This window comes from Hypomesus transpacificus, chromosome 14 (assembly GCF_021917145.1).
Source record: "Hypomesus transpacificus isolate Combined female chromosome 14, fHypTra1, whole genome shotgun sequence".
Classification (NCBI taxonomy): domain Eukaryota; kingdom Metazoa; phylum Chordata; class Actinopteri; order Osmeriformes; family Osmeridae; genus Hypomesus; species Hypomesus transpacificus.
This window is the reverse complement of record NC_061073.1, coordinates 8,550,292-8,566,804: the sequence shown is the minus strand read 5'-3', so window position 1 is coordinate 8,566,804 and position 16,513 is coordinate 8,550,292. Positions and strand designations below refer to the sequence as shown.

Below are 16,513 nucleotides of genomic sequence, written 5' to 3'. Positions count from 1 at the left end.
TGTGTCCATCTCCACTCCCATCTCTCTCCCATCTCTCTCCCATCTCTCTCCCATCTCTCTCCCATCTCTCTCTCATCTCTCTCCCATCTCTCTCCCATCTCTCTCTCATCTCTCTCTGTCTCTCTCTCTCTGTGTTTCCACTGGTGAGGAGTTGTGTGTGGGCGGTTGCAGAGAAGCTGTTGTCTAAACTCTTCTGGAACTGGTCTGGGGCTTGGCTCTGGTCTCATTACTCTTCTTCTCCTCTGCATCTCGCTCTTTATTTCCTCCCCCCGGTCTCTCCCCCTGTCTCTTTTCCCCCAATCTCTCCCACTTTTCCCCCTTCCTACCTGGAGAGGTCTATTTGAGGGTCTTTTTTGGCCCTATGACTCAGCGAACTGTGTCTCTTCATCAGACACCAGGTTGTAAATGTGTCAGTCATTACATGGTGGTCTCCTCCCATTCCAGCTCAATATCACCTGCAAACGCCAAGAACAAGGTGAGTGTTTGTGTGTTAGTGTGAATGCGTGTGTTGGTGTGAAGGTGTGCGTTTCCATGTGCGGGTGTGCGTTTCCGTGTGCGGGTGTGCTTGTGTGAACGTGTGGGTGCTAGCGTTAACGTGCGTTTGCGTTGTGATTGTGTGTGTTTGCTCACCCTCCATCGCGTCCAGCGAGTCCATCTTCTCCAGGGCAGAGTAGTTGACGAACCAAATGGACTGGCTGTTCCCTTTACTGCTCAGGAGGTCTAAGGTGCTTTGGTGCAGGAACATGTACTGTGCCTGAGAACAAACACACCCAACACGTCTAAGCAATTCAATTTCTCTAACACCAAATGACGTCTGACTCGTTTGTGGGAAAGGTGTCATGTCAAAGGCCTGAGTTTGAGTGTGGAACAGACTTGTGTGTGTGTCGTTAGCTCGCATGCACTCACCAGATTCTGTACCATGCACATCCTCTCACTGCGTAGCTCTGCCACGAGCCCGTACACATCCACAAAGTCATGGTCACTGATGTGCTGAATGAGGTGGTCGAGAGCAATGAACACACCTGTCCTGCCCACACCAGCACTGCGCACAAAACACACACACATAGACACACACACATTCAAGTCATGGTGCCACAGTATCAGCACAGATTCAATTCCAGTTCCTCTCGTGTAGTCCAGTCTTACCTGCAGTGTACCACCATGGTGGTGTTGTCGTGCCTGTTGGCCCGAATGGCTTTGACAAACTGGATGAGAGTGCTGCTGGACTCAGGGACCCCATGCTCTGGCCAGGACGTGTAGTTGAAATGATGGACCACCATATAGTCCCCATGCTGCACGCACACACACACACACACAAATGGAAGGAGGAGTAGAGAGGAGGAGGCAGTCGCAATCAGTTCAAGAGGTCGTGAGATAGATTTCTAGTTTGTGAGAGTGTGTGCAGTTGCATGAGTGTGTGTGTGTGTGTGTGTGTGAGAGAGTTACCCTTTCAACTTTGAGCGCTCTGACAGTCCAATCGGGGTAGACGTCCTCGGTCAGCTTGGTAATGATGATGTCGCCAAACACTGTCACCGGCTTGTTGTCCTCCGGCCAGTACTGGTGACACCGGATCTGAACACACACACACACACACACACACACACACACATACACAGGGTGACACCTGATCTGAGGGAACTGGCATCTTTAGTCCTCCTCCACCAGACCCAGAGAGACGTCTTACCCTGCCCTTCTCATAGCACTGTGTGAGCATGGCGATGGTGCGTGTCCTGGTCTCCCAAATCATCCTCCAGAAATCTGCCACAGTGCCAGGCAGAGGACCCTGGGTAGCTATGAACTCATTAGGACACAGATAGCCCTACGCAGAGAGGGAGAGACAGTAGAGAGACATACAGTATATATAGAGAGAGAAAGCGATGAAGGTGCGAGAGCCAAAACACACACAGATGTCGAGGTGTCCGATCCTCACAGATGGTGGGAGAAGGTAACTCATACCAGCAGTTCTAACTACCCCCCAGGTTAGCTGCTAAGCTGCCCGGGAAACTCACAGAGATGAAGCTGGCGTTAATGTAGTCAGACCCGGGCATGCCTGGCTCCGAGAGCAGCTTCACGCGGTTGTTGTTGTCTGGAGAGCCAACAGAGACAGAGTTTGTGTGTGTGTTCTGTACCTCACTAGACATCCACTCAGAAGGAGACAGCATTAAGCAGCAGTCTTAGCCTGGTCCGCCTACATGGCTTGATGTTGGTGAAGCGGTTCTTAGACCTGTTCCAGGGCAGGTCTGCATCTGAGGTTGCCAAGTCCTGCAGCAGCTTGGGAAGCTCCTGCATGCACACACACACACACACACACACACACACAGACAGACACACACCGAATCTAGCAGCAGGTATTGTGCTGTATATTTTCTATTAAAAGTAATCTTCTACTGTACAGTATATTATCACACACACAGTTTGGAATAGTACGTACAGAAAACTCCTCCTGAAACTTGGAATTATCATTGGCACACAGGTCTTCCACGTGCTGCAGGAAGGACTTCTTATTGACCGGTCTGAGAGAGAGAGCCAAGGGAAGGGAGAGGGAGGCAAAACGAGACAGGTTGAACAGACACGTCATGAAGCCAATAACCACTAAACAGCACTCAGTGTGCACATTAGCAGCAAGATAACTTACTTGAGGGACTTCCTGTAACTGAGAAGCCTGGAACATAGTTCAGATAGAAGGGGGTAAGAACCAGACTACAGTTACAGACTCTGTTAGCAGCAGACACGGCTAACAGACACAGCAAACACAGACACAACCAACAGACACAACTACAGTCACACAACAGGAGGAAGAAACTCGGGCTAGTCTGGTTAGTTGTGACAGTTAGCAAGAACAGAGAAGGCCGCTTCACATAGCTCACTCGACCTCAACCAACAGCATTGCCAGAGACCCCAAACCACCTCTCCTAGCAGCCTAACATCTACACACAGGTACAACAGCACAGCAATGAAAGAGGGACCAAACCACACATCTCTGACTGTGAGGAACACACATCCTGCCTAATAATGGTCTCCAGTTAGAGATGGATGAAGTGACTATGTGATCTCGGGCTAGACTAACAGTGCAATCCCCACATACATGGGGACTTATTGACACCACGGCACAACAGCAACACACAGTGGAACGCTACACACGCAGTGCCACCCAAACTTACTGGATGACAAATATCTCCTTCCGCCTAAAGAAGAAAGAAGAGTACCTGCAGAGAGAGCGGGGGGTTAGAAAAGCTAGCGTAGCTTAGCGTGAGGTCTCAAGCAAAGCCATGACGCCATCGTATGAAAGCAGCAGCGTGGACGTGTCGTTGTGTGTGTGAGATAGAATCATCGCAGTAGGCTATGTGAGGGTATTGGTCAAGTTGCATTGCAGTGCATTACTATGGCAACTCCAGAACGATGCGCCATTGCCTGCGGTCTACGGTTGGGCTTGGGGGCTTAGCCGCACGCACACACACACACGCACACACACAACTGACCGGTGTAGCTTCTCTTCCTTCAGTTCCAGGTCTGCCACAGTGATCAGCTGGTCTAGTTTAAACTTGGTCTCAATGATCTCCGCCTCTCTGGGAGAGTAAGTCCCGCCCTCCTTCTGGCGCTGGCGAATCCTGCCACGGGAAGAGGAACGTGTTAATCACTCGGAACCCCGGAGGCCTCGCACGGCAGGTGTGATCAGTGTGGGGCCCCGTGCGTGAGAGATCTCCTACCTGACGGAGGCGTAGATGATGAGGATGAGGAGCACAGCCAGGAAGAAGGAGAGGAGGACGCCCAGAATGATCTGTTCGTCGCGGGTCAACAACCCATCCACTGTGTTCGGGAGAGAGAAACATGTTTCTCCTTCGTTTCCTCTTTCGTTGACTTATCGAGTGTGCTGTCTTAAGGGAACTCGACGGGGTTCAAAGAGGTGTGTATACCTGCCGTTCTGACATGCTCGGAGAAGTCTGAGTCAGTGTACTGTCCATTGATGTTCGTGGCCCGGAATTGAAATCTGGCCAACACACAGCACAACACAGCTTAGAGGCTGCTCTGAATATCTGAATGGACTAGTTGTGTTTAAGAGCTGTGTGTGTGTATGTGTGAGTGTGTGTGTGTGTACTCACACATAGACAGTATTAGGTTTGAGGGGTCCATTGCAGAGCGTGTCCGTCCTCGCCTCGGCCAGACAGCGGTCGTCCTCTCCTATCACGTACACGTCTAGAAGACGCTCGCCGCCGTCTCGTACCAACGCGCTCCTACCCGGCGGTGCGTCCGTGGCACACGAAGGGTTAGGGAAGCCCGGGGTCCGTCAGGTAGGGGGTGGGGCGATGGAGGTAGGCGTTCTGCCAGTTGGTCAGATTCCTGCTGTCCATCACTGAGACGGAGGACGGATGGGCCAGAGGCCAACCAGTCACCAGAGAGTTGTAGGTTCAAATCCCTTTCACCACTTAGCTTCATTTGAACATCTATGTGTTTCTGACCATCTCTCATTTTGTGTATGTGTGTTTGAGTATGATGTGATCAGACACACTACTGTCAAATGACTTACATAAATGAATGAGTATAACAACATACCACCTGACTCTGCCACAATGACCTGGATCCTACTGATTGGCCCATTGTCATCGCTATAGTAACAGTGGGGCATGATGATGCTGATGCTCCTGGAGGTTACTATGGCAACTCCAGAACGGTCCACCATTGCCTGCGGTCTGCTGTCGGGCTTGGCAGGGGCTTAGCCGCACACAAACACATACACACACACACACACAAACACACACAGAAGCAGATTATTTTTCAGATATGATGATGCCACACGTGACTGAGCAAGCAAGGCTCCCTGAGTCAGCAGAGGGCCAGTCAGCATGGTCTGTGTCAGGTCTGCTCGGAGGCAGTGTGGAGATGTGGCCGGATCTGAACAGGGCCTCACTCTACCTTTGATCCCTGTGGTGATTTTCACCTCTGGGCTGGGGGGGCTTAAACCTGCTCCATTCACTGCTGCTATCTGGAGAGAGGGAGGGGAAGAGAGAGAGAGAGGGGGGGGGAGAGAGAGAGAGAGAGAGAGAGTGAGAGAGAGAGAGAGAGAGAGAGAGAGAGAGAGAGAGAGAGAGAGAGAGAGGGGAGAGAGAGAGAGGGGGAGACAGAGAGAGAGAGAGAGAGGGGGGGGGGGGGGGGAGAGGAGAGAGAGAGAGAGAGAGAGAGAGAGAGAGAGAGAGAGAGGGGGAGAGAGAGAGTGAGAGAGAGGGGGAGGAGAGAGAGAGGAGGAGGAGAGAGAGAGAGAGAGAGAGAGGAGAGAGAGAGAGAGAGAGAGGGGGAGAGAGAGAGGGGGAGAGAGAGAGAGAGAGAGAGAGAGAGGGGGGGGGGGGGGAGAGACAGAAAGAGGGAAAGAGATAGAAAGAGAGAGAGATATGGAGGAGAAGAAAGGGAGGGGATGAAAGGGAGGGGATGTAAGGAAGGCACTGACAATGATGACGGACGACAAGGAATGACATTGCTGAGGGAGGGAGGGGAGCGGGGAAGTTGCTGTCCTGAGAACTCTGTCGAGTCCAAAGAGGTCAGTGTAGTGAGTCAGTGCAGAGATGTGCGCATGTCCGAATGGACGCACATGCGCATGTGTCTTTGTGTGTGCCCACACATGAATGTCTGTGTGCATGTATGTGTTTTTGTGTATTTATGTGTGTATTTGTGAGTGTTCGTGTGTGACTGTGTGTTTGTGTGTGTGTATGTGTGTATGAGTGTGTGAGTGTGTCCCTCACCCGTATGCTGTAGTTGAGTCCTCCCTTCAGGCCGTGTATGACAGCGGTCAGGGTGTTGTTCTTGTGGTAGACCACGACCAGGTCATTGATGGTCATCTGCAGTTGACCCTGGCTATACACCTGGGCTGTGTAGGAGCTAATGTTCCCATTGGGCTTCTCAGGGGGAGCAAAGTTCACCAACACACGTGTCACTTCCTCTGGAATTACCAGCAGGGTCACGTTTGTGGGGGGGTCTCTGGGCTCTGGGGGGAGTAAAGGAGGAGAGAGACGGAGGGAGGGAGAAGAAAAGTGACAGGGAAAGGGGGGGTATAGAAGGGAGAGAGGGTTATTAAAGGAGAGAGGGTATAAAATGAAAGTGAGCGAGCAAGAGAATAAGAACTAATTTCAGAGAGTAATCTCAAGAATCGACCGATTCAAAAGAGCCTACATAATATTGTCAATATGGAGATTCTTTCATGAAGATAAACAAGCTGAGAGGCGCTGTTGTGAACACTCACAGACCTCAAAGTCGCTCCTGTGTGTGTTTGTGTGTCTGTGCGTGTGGGTCTGCTCCTAACCTTCCTCCAGAGTTCGGATGATAAGGGGCGGGCTCGCCTTCCCGTCCGTCCGAGCGTCGACCACGAGCCCCGTGAATGCCGTCACGGTCACAGAGTAGCGAGTGAACGCCGTCAAGTTAGACACCACCAGGGTCCTCATCTCCCCGGGAGCGCGGACCAGAGAGAGGTTGACCCCTATGCTATCCAACTAAGACAGGACCACACCCAATAACAACAGCTTGATTTGCAGCTCGATGTCGTGCGTGACGGGTGTGCGTGTCTGTGAGAGAGGGACCGAACAGTGTGTGTGTGAGGACTCACCGAAAAGATGTCTATGAGATAGGAGGTGGGGCCAGAGAGCACCGTGGGAGCGTCCCATTGGATGCGGAGGCTGTTGGACGTGGGGGTCGCTACCAGGGCATGAGGAGGGGCGTCCGGCTCTGGAGGGAGAAACAGAGGCAGAGGGACAAACACAGGCAGAGGGACAAACAAAGGCAGAAACACACATAAATACAGTGAACAGTTTTAAATCACAGTCGTGTATTTCGACTGAATTTTTGGCACAATTTGAAATGTGTACTGCCTGTACTCTTGTATGTGTGTATGTGTGTGCGTACTTCCAGCCAGTGTGCGCGTGTAGCTCCAGGGTGTGGGTTCCCCCTCCCCAGCGTTGGTCAGCGCCACCACTCTGAAGCGGTACTGTCTGTACTTGGCCAGAGACTGGAGGGTCACACTAGGGTTCTCCCCAGAACCACCAGAACCGTTCACAGGCACCACCTTCCTGGAATCCACACAGCCAGGGCCCAGAGCGGGGCCAGGCTCACCACCGGAGGCCATGTGTGTCCCGGAGCTCTCGTCTGACTGGCAGGTGGTGGAAATAAGCTCCACGGTGATGTGGTACTCAGTGAGCATGCCCGAAGCGGAGAGGGGCGGAGCCCAGCGTAGGGTCACAGTCGTGGGCGTGACCCCAGACACGTTGAGGAACCGAGGGACGCCTGGAACTGCAGGAGAGGACCCGGGAGAGAAGAAAACCCAAGTTCACTTGACGTCGTACAGCACAGCGGAGTGATGTCCTGTAGAGAAAGTGCTCCCACACAAGCAGGGCTGGATAGAGCAGTAGGTCATGAAGGACCGCACACTCCATTAACTGCAGCACCCGTAGCAAGAAGCAATGTGTACACCAGGTCTGGACTGGGCCTGAAAAACGGCCCGGGACTTTGAAACACAGACCCACGGCCATGTATTATTATTATATACATATATTTTTTGCATTTGTTTTTTGCATTATGCCCCGACCGTTTGACCGGCCATTCGGGAAATCTTCCGACTCTCCCGACGGCCAGTCCGACCCTGGTGTACACAGTACCCACAGGGTCTAGACGGTCATATCCATGTCCAGGAACCCTACCTGACTCTGGGTGCGTGTCAGCAGTGCAGTTGATCTTCTCCCCAGGGCCAGCCGAGTTGACGGCCGTCACGGTGAGTGTGTATTCTTCATCCGGGTGGAGGCCACTCACCACGTACTGGGGCGCGGGGGCCTGGTGTGTGAGGGAGTGTGTGTGCGAGTCCACCTGGATCTGGTAGAAGAGGATCTGGCCGTTGGGGTTGGTCGGGGGCTCCCAGGTCAGCTGGACTGAGTCCCAGCTCACCCCTGAGCACGAGAGGTTCCTCACAGCATCGGACACTGGGGATGCACACGAAACCGAAAACACACACACACGAAACAGAAAACACACACACATCCAGAAAACACACACGCACGCACACACCCAGAAAACCCACACACATATGCAGAAAACAGTCACACATACAGAAAGCACACACACACACAATCGAAAGGTGGAATCAAAAGGTATCAAAATCAAAATGTGTCCCAAGATATTTTTGGTCTTGGTGTTCATGTGTGAGGTCTATGTGTGAGATCCTGCTAGTGTCTGGTCACCTGACTCGTTGGTGGTGAAGGAGACAGCGAGGCTGAACTGGTCTCCGTGGCCCACTCTGGTGTAGCTGCACACACTGATCTCATAGGAGCTGTGGGGCCTGAAGCCTGCCAGATGGGCTGCCGTCCACGGACCTGAGGAGTTCTAACACACACACACGCACCGGCGGACACAAGAGGTACACTTCAACAGAAGAGCACACACAATCACGTGAAATCCATTCCTAGTTGAACTGGTGGTCTGGGCCCAATGTGTGTGTGTGTGTGGTACCTGGTATGAGACTGTCTGTGTGTTGAGCTCGTGGATCCTGAAGCCGTAGTGTGTGACCACTCCGTTAGGCTCCAGGGAGGGCTCCCAGCTGAGCCACACAGAGGAGGCAGTATAGTTAGAGATGGATAAATTCCTCGGAGGGGACATCGGCCCTGAAACACACACACACAGAGACACACACACACACACAATATGGAGGGTGACCACTAGGCAGGATCAGGCTTGGGATTTGGGGTCGATTTAATGGGCAAGGGGGTGGTCAGAGGTCGAAGGTGACCGTGGGGATCTGACCTGCTTCGTCAGTGTGCAGCAGCAGCAGGAGAGCAGGGCCCGAGCCCTTGCGCGTGGCGGCGGTGATGGAGAGGTTGTAGGGAGTGTAGGGCTGGAGCTGGGTGAGGGTGAGGGTGGTGTTGGGGGTCTGGGTGGTGTTGGACCCTCCGGGGCCAAACAGAGTGACGAGGTACTCGGTTATTTCTCCGTTGGCCTCCAGGGGACGCTGCCACGCCACAGACAGGGAAGACGAGGACAGATTCCTGCTGGACACCAGCACTGGGGCAGAACTAGGGACTGGAGAGGAGGGGGGGTTAGGGGTGTGTGTGTCTGTGTGTGTGTACGCATGTGTGTGTGTGTGCGGGATCGAGGGCTCACTGTCATCGTCCGTCCTCAGATGCAGCGTGCTGGTGTGATTGTGGGCCGGGCCGGCTCCGGTTGCCGGAGTAACCGTAAACACGTAGGGGAAGTACTTCCTGAGTTTGGTGAAGAGGAAGACGGTGTCTGTGGTCGTCTTGGTGATGGTCTTGTTGACCGGGGGGGGCCCGGCGTTGGGCCCTGGGGGGCCAGGGATGTGGCCTGCCTCCTCCAGGGTGAGCAGGTAGAAGGGGCGTCCGTTGGGCTCCTGGGGAGGGTCCCAGCTGACGATGATGGCGGTGGAGCTGAAGATCTGAGCGCTCAGGTTGTGGACCGGGTCACTGGGGACTGGGGGGAGGAGGGAAGTGGTGTTACTCTCTGGGTTCTGAGCAGCATTAGTACATGTACTACGGAGGTATACGTAAACAGCAAATGAGCAACATTGAGCCATGGAACAAACACACACTGGTCCCTGAGGAGGAGAGACATGCCATTAAACTGTGCAGTAATGATCTTTATCATCATTATTATTGCCATCATCATCATCATCATCATTGTCAGACAGTCAGAATATTGGGCAAATTCATGATTACAAACATGTATACAGTGGAACCAGGAAACGTTGAGGAAGGAGACTTTTCAAAGGAAGGATCGAGTTGAGAACGTTTTAAACAGAACATTTTACAAGAGCAGATACTCATCCCGAACACATCCACTTCCTGCGTTCATCCACTTGGCCCCTCCCCTGGTCCCTAAGCCTGCCCACCTTAGGAAGTGTAGTTGAGGATCAGCCAACACAAGAGAAAGGGAAAGTGAAGAGAAGGTTGACCATGCCCCCTTCTCCTCTACACTAGAGAGGGTGAGTGGAGGAAAGTGGGGTGGTGTGTGCGGGTCTGAGCCCAGGGATGTGAGTCCCTGCTGGGCTTGGCTTGGCGCGAGACGCAGGGTGGTCTGGAGCTCCGGGGCTTGGCTGAGTGAGGCTGGAGTACAGGCAGAGACACACAGTCAGTGGCAGTAGTTAGAAACAGAGACAAGAGTTCTAAACAGTCGCCTGCTCATGGGTGCAGTCTACACAATTTTTCCCAAAATCACATAAAAAAAACGAAGCGATCGTTTGAAAAATAATAATTGCAGCCTCAAGATGAAAACATATTCGCTTTTCTCGTTAGTTGTCTGATATTCACTGGCTGACTTCTGGACCAGAATGTATTATACGTTAATTACAACATAGGCCTGCAGTACTTAAAAAGACTCAGGCTATGAAATGCAGTCTTACAATCCTACAGTAAACAATACTGTGCTATTTTGGAACCACAGGTTTCTATAACATTTTCCCCTGTTCAGTAAAAGGAAATACAAACTGGTTGTCTCTGAGTTACAATGAGCTCAATAGGACAAAAAGGGCCAGTTTGACTTACAGTTATCTTCTTCCACTAACAAGCAGAAAGCCAAACCTTTAAATCGCAGAGTTTTTACGTGATTTTATCAAGACCTTGGGAAAAACTGCGGAGACCCTCTTTTTTCTCCCCATATCGATTTGTTTCTGGGTCTGTCAGGTAGGTCTGTGTGTGTAAATGTGTGTGTTTGTCCCGCATAACTGACTAAGCAGGTTTTGTTAGTCAGTCTGTGTCTATGTCTGCTCAGTGTATGTGTGTCAGGGAGAGAGACTGACCGTTCTCAGGAGTGAGCATGGTCAGGGGGGGGCTGCTGACCCCTCCGTCTCCCTGTATGGTGCTGGAGGTCATCCACAGACTGTAGGTACTACCCCCTAACAGACCAGACAGGCGGTAGGAGTACAGCCAGCCCAGGGGCCCAGGGGCCAGCACAGGCACTGGGGCTCTCTACACAGAGAGAGAGAGAGAGAGAGAGAGAGAGAGAGAGAGAGAGAGAGAGAGAGAGAGAGAGAGAGAGAGAGAGAGAGAGAGAGAGAGAATAAAGTAGGGACAGAGAGAGATATATAGAGAGGGTGAGAGGGATCCCTCCATTACCGCTGAATATAATTACCACACAGTCCAGTCCTGTGTGAGGCTCACCTGCTGTTTCTCAGTGGTGTTGTCCATGTATAGTATGGTGTAGTGAGTGATGATGCCGTTGGGCTGAGTGGGGGGGTTCCACAGCAGAGTGACAGCAGAGGAGGTCACGTTCACCACTGACACATTCTGAGGGGGGTCAAAGGGCTCTGGGGGAGATGACACACAGGGACAACAGCTGTCACCATACACTCAGGTCCATAAACAGTAAACAGGGATACTTAATAACTGTGTTTACGGTTCTGCATTTGTGTGTGTGTATCTGTAAGTGCGTGTATGAGCAGGGGTGACGCAGAGATTTTCATTCAATTCCTTGCTATTGTATTAGCACAGAGCTGTACATTAACAATAACAGGCTTCATTTCAGTCTTGAAGTTGAAGGCTTTTAGTCAAGTTGTATTGTAATGGTTCACATCAATGGTTCCTTTCATTTTCCAATGAGGTACAGTGCCCTCCAAAATGAATAAGAGCTATTCTGTCTATGTTCAGTATGCTATGTCTGATTTATTAAAGAAAGAATAAAAGCCTGATCACCAAACTATGTTGGCTAGGGGCCCATCAAACATTTGTGCCCAGGAGTCGGAAACTTGATGATTCACACATGCTCCTCGGCCGGTTGTCCGTGTTGAAATGAGCCGCAAAAGGTACAAGGACAAGAACACTAATCCTACCACTTTAGCCTCCTCGTCAGTTTCTTGAGACATGGATATAGCGAGCAAACAGGCATACGACAGGAACAATGTTCTTTCAGTTGTTGTCTAATGTGGATGCAATGCAGGAATACAGGACTATTTTACAGCAATGCATAGCACAAAGGAGTAAAATACAAATGTTCATGTAAACATAGCATACTGCCCTCAGGCAGAACTGTACATGCAACGCTGATGGTGAAATAGGCCTACAATTATGACAACTGGCTCAACCATTGAGCTATATGACTTATGTAATGATCTAAATATCTAGACGTTTGTGGGTGTAATAAGACTATTTAACAGAGAAACAATATGCATGACAGAAGCAGATGATAATCTAGGAAACAGCAGACGATTGTAGACCACATATTGATTTGCATGAATGTACCAGATCATTTGCAATTTGGTAAAAAAAAAAGAAGTGAACTTGCTTTTATGATAAGTATGTTAAGGGACTAGATGATATGGAGGTTGAACAAGTACTTCTGAGAATTTCAATTGTGATCTGAGAAGTGTAGTACCAAAGCCACTGAGTGACTCATCAGAATCAGAAATACTTTATTGATCCCAAAAGGGAAGTTCTTGTGTTGCGTTTGCACACTTAGCATATCAGGCATAAGGGATATAGATTCAAATAGAAAGTAGCTACATAGAAGATAAAGGAATATAGATGTAAAAAAATATGAATACAAAAATTAAAAAATATAAGTAATCACCAGCTGCATCACGGGCACTGCACTACCTATAATTCCAGAAATCTGTATTTGTCACTGACAGCATCACGGGCACTGTGCACTAGTGTGTATATACCGTATGTGTATATGTGTGTTACCTGTGTCGGTGGTGGTGAAGCTGATATATATGAGCACCCCTCCGTCCCCCAGCCGGGTCCAGCTGGATACAGAGGCGTTGTAGCGACTCTCTGAGTCCACATCGATCACCACCACAGTCTCTGTCACGTTCTGCCACTGCTCTGACGTCTCATTCCTGACACGAGTCATGACAATACTCTTATCTTTCACAGAATCGATGTTGTTCAGGACCAATCTTTGGCAGACAGATATCCAAAACAAAAGACACACACGCATACGAACGCACCCACACACACACAAGCAGATAGGCGCTGTCTCTTACCAGACTCTGACCAAGTAGTAGAGTATATCTGAGTTGGCCTCTAGAGGAGCTTCCCACGACAACTCTACCTGGTAGTCTGACAACTTCCTGGCCTGGAGGAACTGAGGGGGTGTGTCTGGGACTGAAATGTGGGGGGAAAAACACTTCCTATTGGTCAGTTCAGGGAACACATGAACACACAGCACCACACAGAAAAGGATTAGTTGGTGAGGAAAACTGCAGTTTTCAGATGATGGAACACAGCAGACACCCCTGTAAGAGAGACAGTAACATACACAGCATTGTCTAGCAGGACCTGGAGAGACAGAAGGTTATCGGTGGTGGTCCAGCACAGTGCTGAATCTATGCACCCGAGCCTGGTCCTGAAGTGGAGGGGAGAGATGGAGACTGAGGAGAAGCTAATCTCCAGAAGTCAACCAGATCCACCAGGCACCTGAAACCTCAGAACCAAGCCCAGCCCCGAGTCTCTCCTCCCTAGTCCCTCCTCCCTCATCACCCCCCTCTCACCATCCTCCAGGGTGGTGATGTTGAGTGGATCGCTGGTCTGGTTCCCGGGGCCGACGCGAGTGTGCGCCTGCACGGTGAGGCGGTAGTGGGCGTACTTCCTCAGGTGGGTAATGGTGGCGTAGCTGGTGGGGGAGGTGAGGTTGAGGTAGTGGGAGGAGTTCCACAGCTGCATGCTGTAGTGTGTGATGACCCCGTTGGGTACCAGGGGGGGCTTCCAGGTCACGTTCACCTCACTGGGACTGACGGATACGTAGGAGAGGTCGTATGGAGCACTGCCTGGAACTGGGGGGGATTACACGCACACACACATAGGTGTTAAACAATGTCACCTATTCGCACATGTTGATGACTGTGCTTGTTTTCACAGTGAAGTGTATAACAGGAAACTTGTGTGTGTTTGTGTGAACTCACCATCTTCCCCCGACAGCATGTGCAGGGGGAGTGAGGTCTGGTTCCCGTGTCCATGGCGTGTGTATGCCCTGACAGACACGTTGTAGTAGGAGGACGGCTTCAGCTGGCTCAAAGTCACTCTGGCAGAGGAAGAGTTCAGCATGGCAGAGTACGATTGGTTCTCATAGAGGACCTCGTACTGTTGGATCACCCCATTGGCCTTCACTGGGGGGGACCAGGCCAGAGTGGCGGTGGAGGGAGTGGTCTCTATCACGGTCAGGTTCCTAGGGGGGGAGTCTGGCTCTGTATCAGAGAGAGGAGGGGGTGCCGAGGTGAAACGTCAAGCATGTGTTTCTATGCAGAGGAGGGTGTGTATGTGTGTGTGTTTGTGCATAAGTCTCACCATCCTCCGGAGTGACCACAAAGATGTCGTCTTTGTCAGACAAAGAGCTCTCTCCTACTGCCGTCGACGCCGCCACACGTAATTTATACCAAGTGTACTTCTCCAGGCCTGGGGCACACACACAGACAAAACCCAGCAGTGTGTATTCAAGTGTGTATTCGTGTGTGTATCTGAAGTGACTGAGAACGTGTGTAGCTCTCAATCTAAGTCTCGCTCTACATTCTAACAATACAACCTGGCTAGGATTAGGTGATAGAGCTGTGGTCGAGCATTTGACCGCAGAACAAGAGGTTACAGGTTCAATATCCCCCCGTACATAGCTTTGGATAAAAGCTCAATGAATCCATTATTACCTGTGAGCAGTATGCTGGTATTTTGAGTGACTCGCTGCAGTGCCTGGTTGCTGTAGAGCTTGAGGCCGTAGACGGTGTAGTGTGTGATCAGTCCGTTAGGGCTCTGAGGTGGAGACCAGCGCACCAGGATGGAGGTGGAGCTAATGTTCTGGTAGGACACACCCACCACTGAGCTGGGTACTAAAACAGCACACACAATCACTTTAACACACTCAGGCTAACACACTCTTTTGATAAAAGATCAAAGATATATGATGGAGAGACAAACATAACATGTGGCTTACTAGATGATTTCCTTTATGTGTGTATTCGTGTGTGTGGGTATATGAGTTAGTGTGTGTGTGTGTGAGAGAGTTAGCATGCGTGTGTGTGTGTGTGCCCACCCTGCTCGCGGGTCTTCGCGCTGGTGTGTGTGGAAGGGCCCTCCCCCATGACAGTAGCGGCGGTCACTGTGAAGGTGTACTCAGTGAAGGGGCTCAGTCCAGTCACCATGTGGGACTGCTGCTCCAACAACATATCCACCAGTTTCTCTGTCAGCAACACACCTAGAGAACACACACAGATGATGCACTACCAGAGGGGCACAGTCGTCTAGCGCCCATGTAATCAGTAAGCAAAGCAGCAGCAGGTGGAGGTGGAAAGTGAGAGGTGGGATGTGAGAGGGGACAGGTCAGAGGTGGGATGTTAAAGGTGACAGGTCCGAGGTGGGATGTGAGAGGTGACAGGTCAGAGGTGGCATGTGAAAGGTGACAGGTCAGAGGTGGGATGTGAAAGGTCACAGGTCAGAGGTGGCATGTTAAAGGGGACAGGTCAGAGGTCAGAGCAGGGACAGTGCTGTGGTACCTCCCGAGGTGAGTGTGGAGGCAGCCTGTGTGGAGGGGTGAGTCGGCACGTCTGCGTTTCCTGTGACGGCAGCGCGAGTGGAGAGGCGTGGCTGGCCGGGGCTGACGGCGTATGAGGTCATGTCTCTGGTCTGTGGTTGGTTTGTCAGCCAAGGTGGGGGCGTGGCTTTGGGTGCCGAGGTCACAGAGAAAGGGGAGGTCACAGAGATTCTAGTCGGAGGGAAGGCGGAGTTAGGGCTGGTCCCAGTCCCAGCCGCCATACCGGGCAGACTGGTAACACTGGTAAGGAAGCTTGTAGTGACCCTGCGGTCAGGGGTAGGGGTGGGGCTGAGGCTGTGGTTAGGAATGGTTGAAGCGCTGAGGGTGAGGCTGGATACAGCCATGCTGGTCGGGGGCGCACGGTCGGAGAGCGTGACCGTGAAGGCAGGAGGCGAGGAGGTCAAGCTGAAGTCAGCTGATCTCTTAATACGTCGAGAGTTGTTGTCGCCATTTAGAGGTGGTGTCGCATTGCCGTAGAGACCAGTCCCGTTCAGGTCCTGAGGAAGCAGCCCAGTATTACTACAGTACTGTGCACTCCGCCTTACCACTGGATAACAACAAGCACCGCTGACAAGAACACTTTGGGCTGTCTAAATGAAGATTTAAACACGTTTGAGAAATGTGATGAAATGTCGTGTTAAACCGTCCAGGGTTGCGTTTCCCGATAACGATGGATCGTAACTATCGAGCAAAAAGCGAAACCATCGATACTTCTTCAATGCGTTTCCCAAACATGCTCGTAAGGACTAAGCTAATCTGTGCGCTTTCAAGAGTTACGAATTTTCAACAGACACTTAAGCGACGATGTCTTTGGGAACGGCCCGTAAAATTAAGATTCGTCTTACGATGGATTCTACGATCAACTTAGGCTGACGACGCTTTCGGGAAACGCAGCCCAGGTCATCTCCAATGAGATGAGCAGGTGTGCTAGGCCACATCACGCAGCAGGTGTACTAGGCCACATCACGCAGCAGGTGTACTAGGCCACATCACGCAGCAGGTGTACTAGGCCACATCA

The 16,513-nt window shown here is 51.4% G+C and overlaps 1 protein-coding gene across 1 annotated transcript in view; it reads right to left on the bottom strand.

The window, feature by feature from the left end:
* Positions 1-354: 354 nt before the first annotated feature.
* ptprq (protein tyrosine phosphatase receptor type Q) overlaps positions 355-16,513 on the bottom strand; it is a 31,356-nt gene continuing 15,197 nt past the window's right edge. The window contains 38 exon segments of the mRNA XM_047033497.1: positions 355-455; positions 631-754; positions 907-1,042; positions 1,147-1,292; positions 1,447-1,572; positions 1,685-1,819; positions 2,010-2,086; positions 2,193-2,283; positions 2,432-2,513; positions 2,636-2,662; positions 3,162-3,206; positions 3,480-3,608; positions 3,708-3,807; positions 3,915-3,988; positions 4,101-4,279; positions 4,281-4,351; positions 4,552-4,710; positions 4,912-4,981; positions 5,733-5,974; positions 6,290-6,476; positions 6,590-6,708; positions 6,886-7,269; positions 7,677-7,952; positions 8,211-8,352; positions 8,479-8,630; positions 8,770-9,045; positions 9,127-9,453; positions 10,778-10,946; positions 11,139-11,284; positions 12,660-12,814; positions 12,962-13,082; positions 13,469-13,750; positions 13,880-14,161; positions 14,262-14,369; positions 14,615-14,794; positions 14,998-15,159; positions 15,458-15,622; positions 15,719-15,992. Coding sequence (XP_046889453.1) covers positions 418-455; positions 631-754; positions 907-1,042; positions 1,147-1,292; positions 1,447-1,572; positions 1,685-1,819; positions 2,010-2,086; positions 2,193-2,283; positions 2,432-2,513; positions 2,636-2,662; positions 3,162-3,206; positions 3,480-3,608; positions 3,708-3,807; positions 3,915-3,988; positions 4,101-4,279; positions 4,281-4,351; positions 4,552-4,710; positions 4,912-4,981; positions 5,733-5,974; positions 6,290-6,476; positions 6,590-6,708; positions 6,886-7,269; positions 7,677-7,952; positions 8,211-8,352; positions 8,479-8,630; positions 8,770-9,045; positions 9,127-9,453; positions 10,778-10,946; positions 11,139-11,284; positions 12,660-12,814; positions 12,962-13,082; positions 13,469-13,750; positions 13,880-14,161; positions 14,262-14,369; positions 14,615-14,794; positions 14,998-15,159; positions 15,458-15,622; positions 15,719-15,992 — 5,958 coding nt within the window. The 3' untranslated portion in view covers positions 355-417.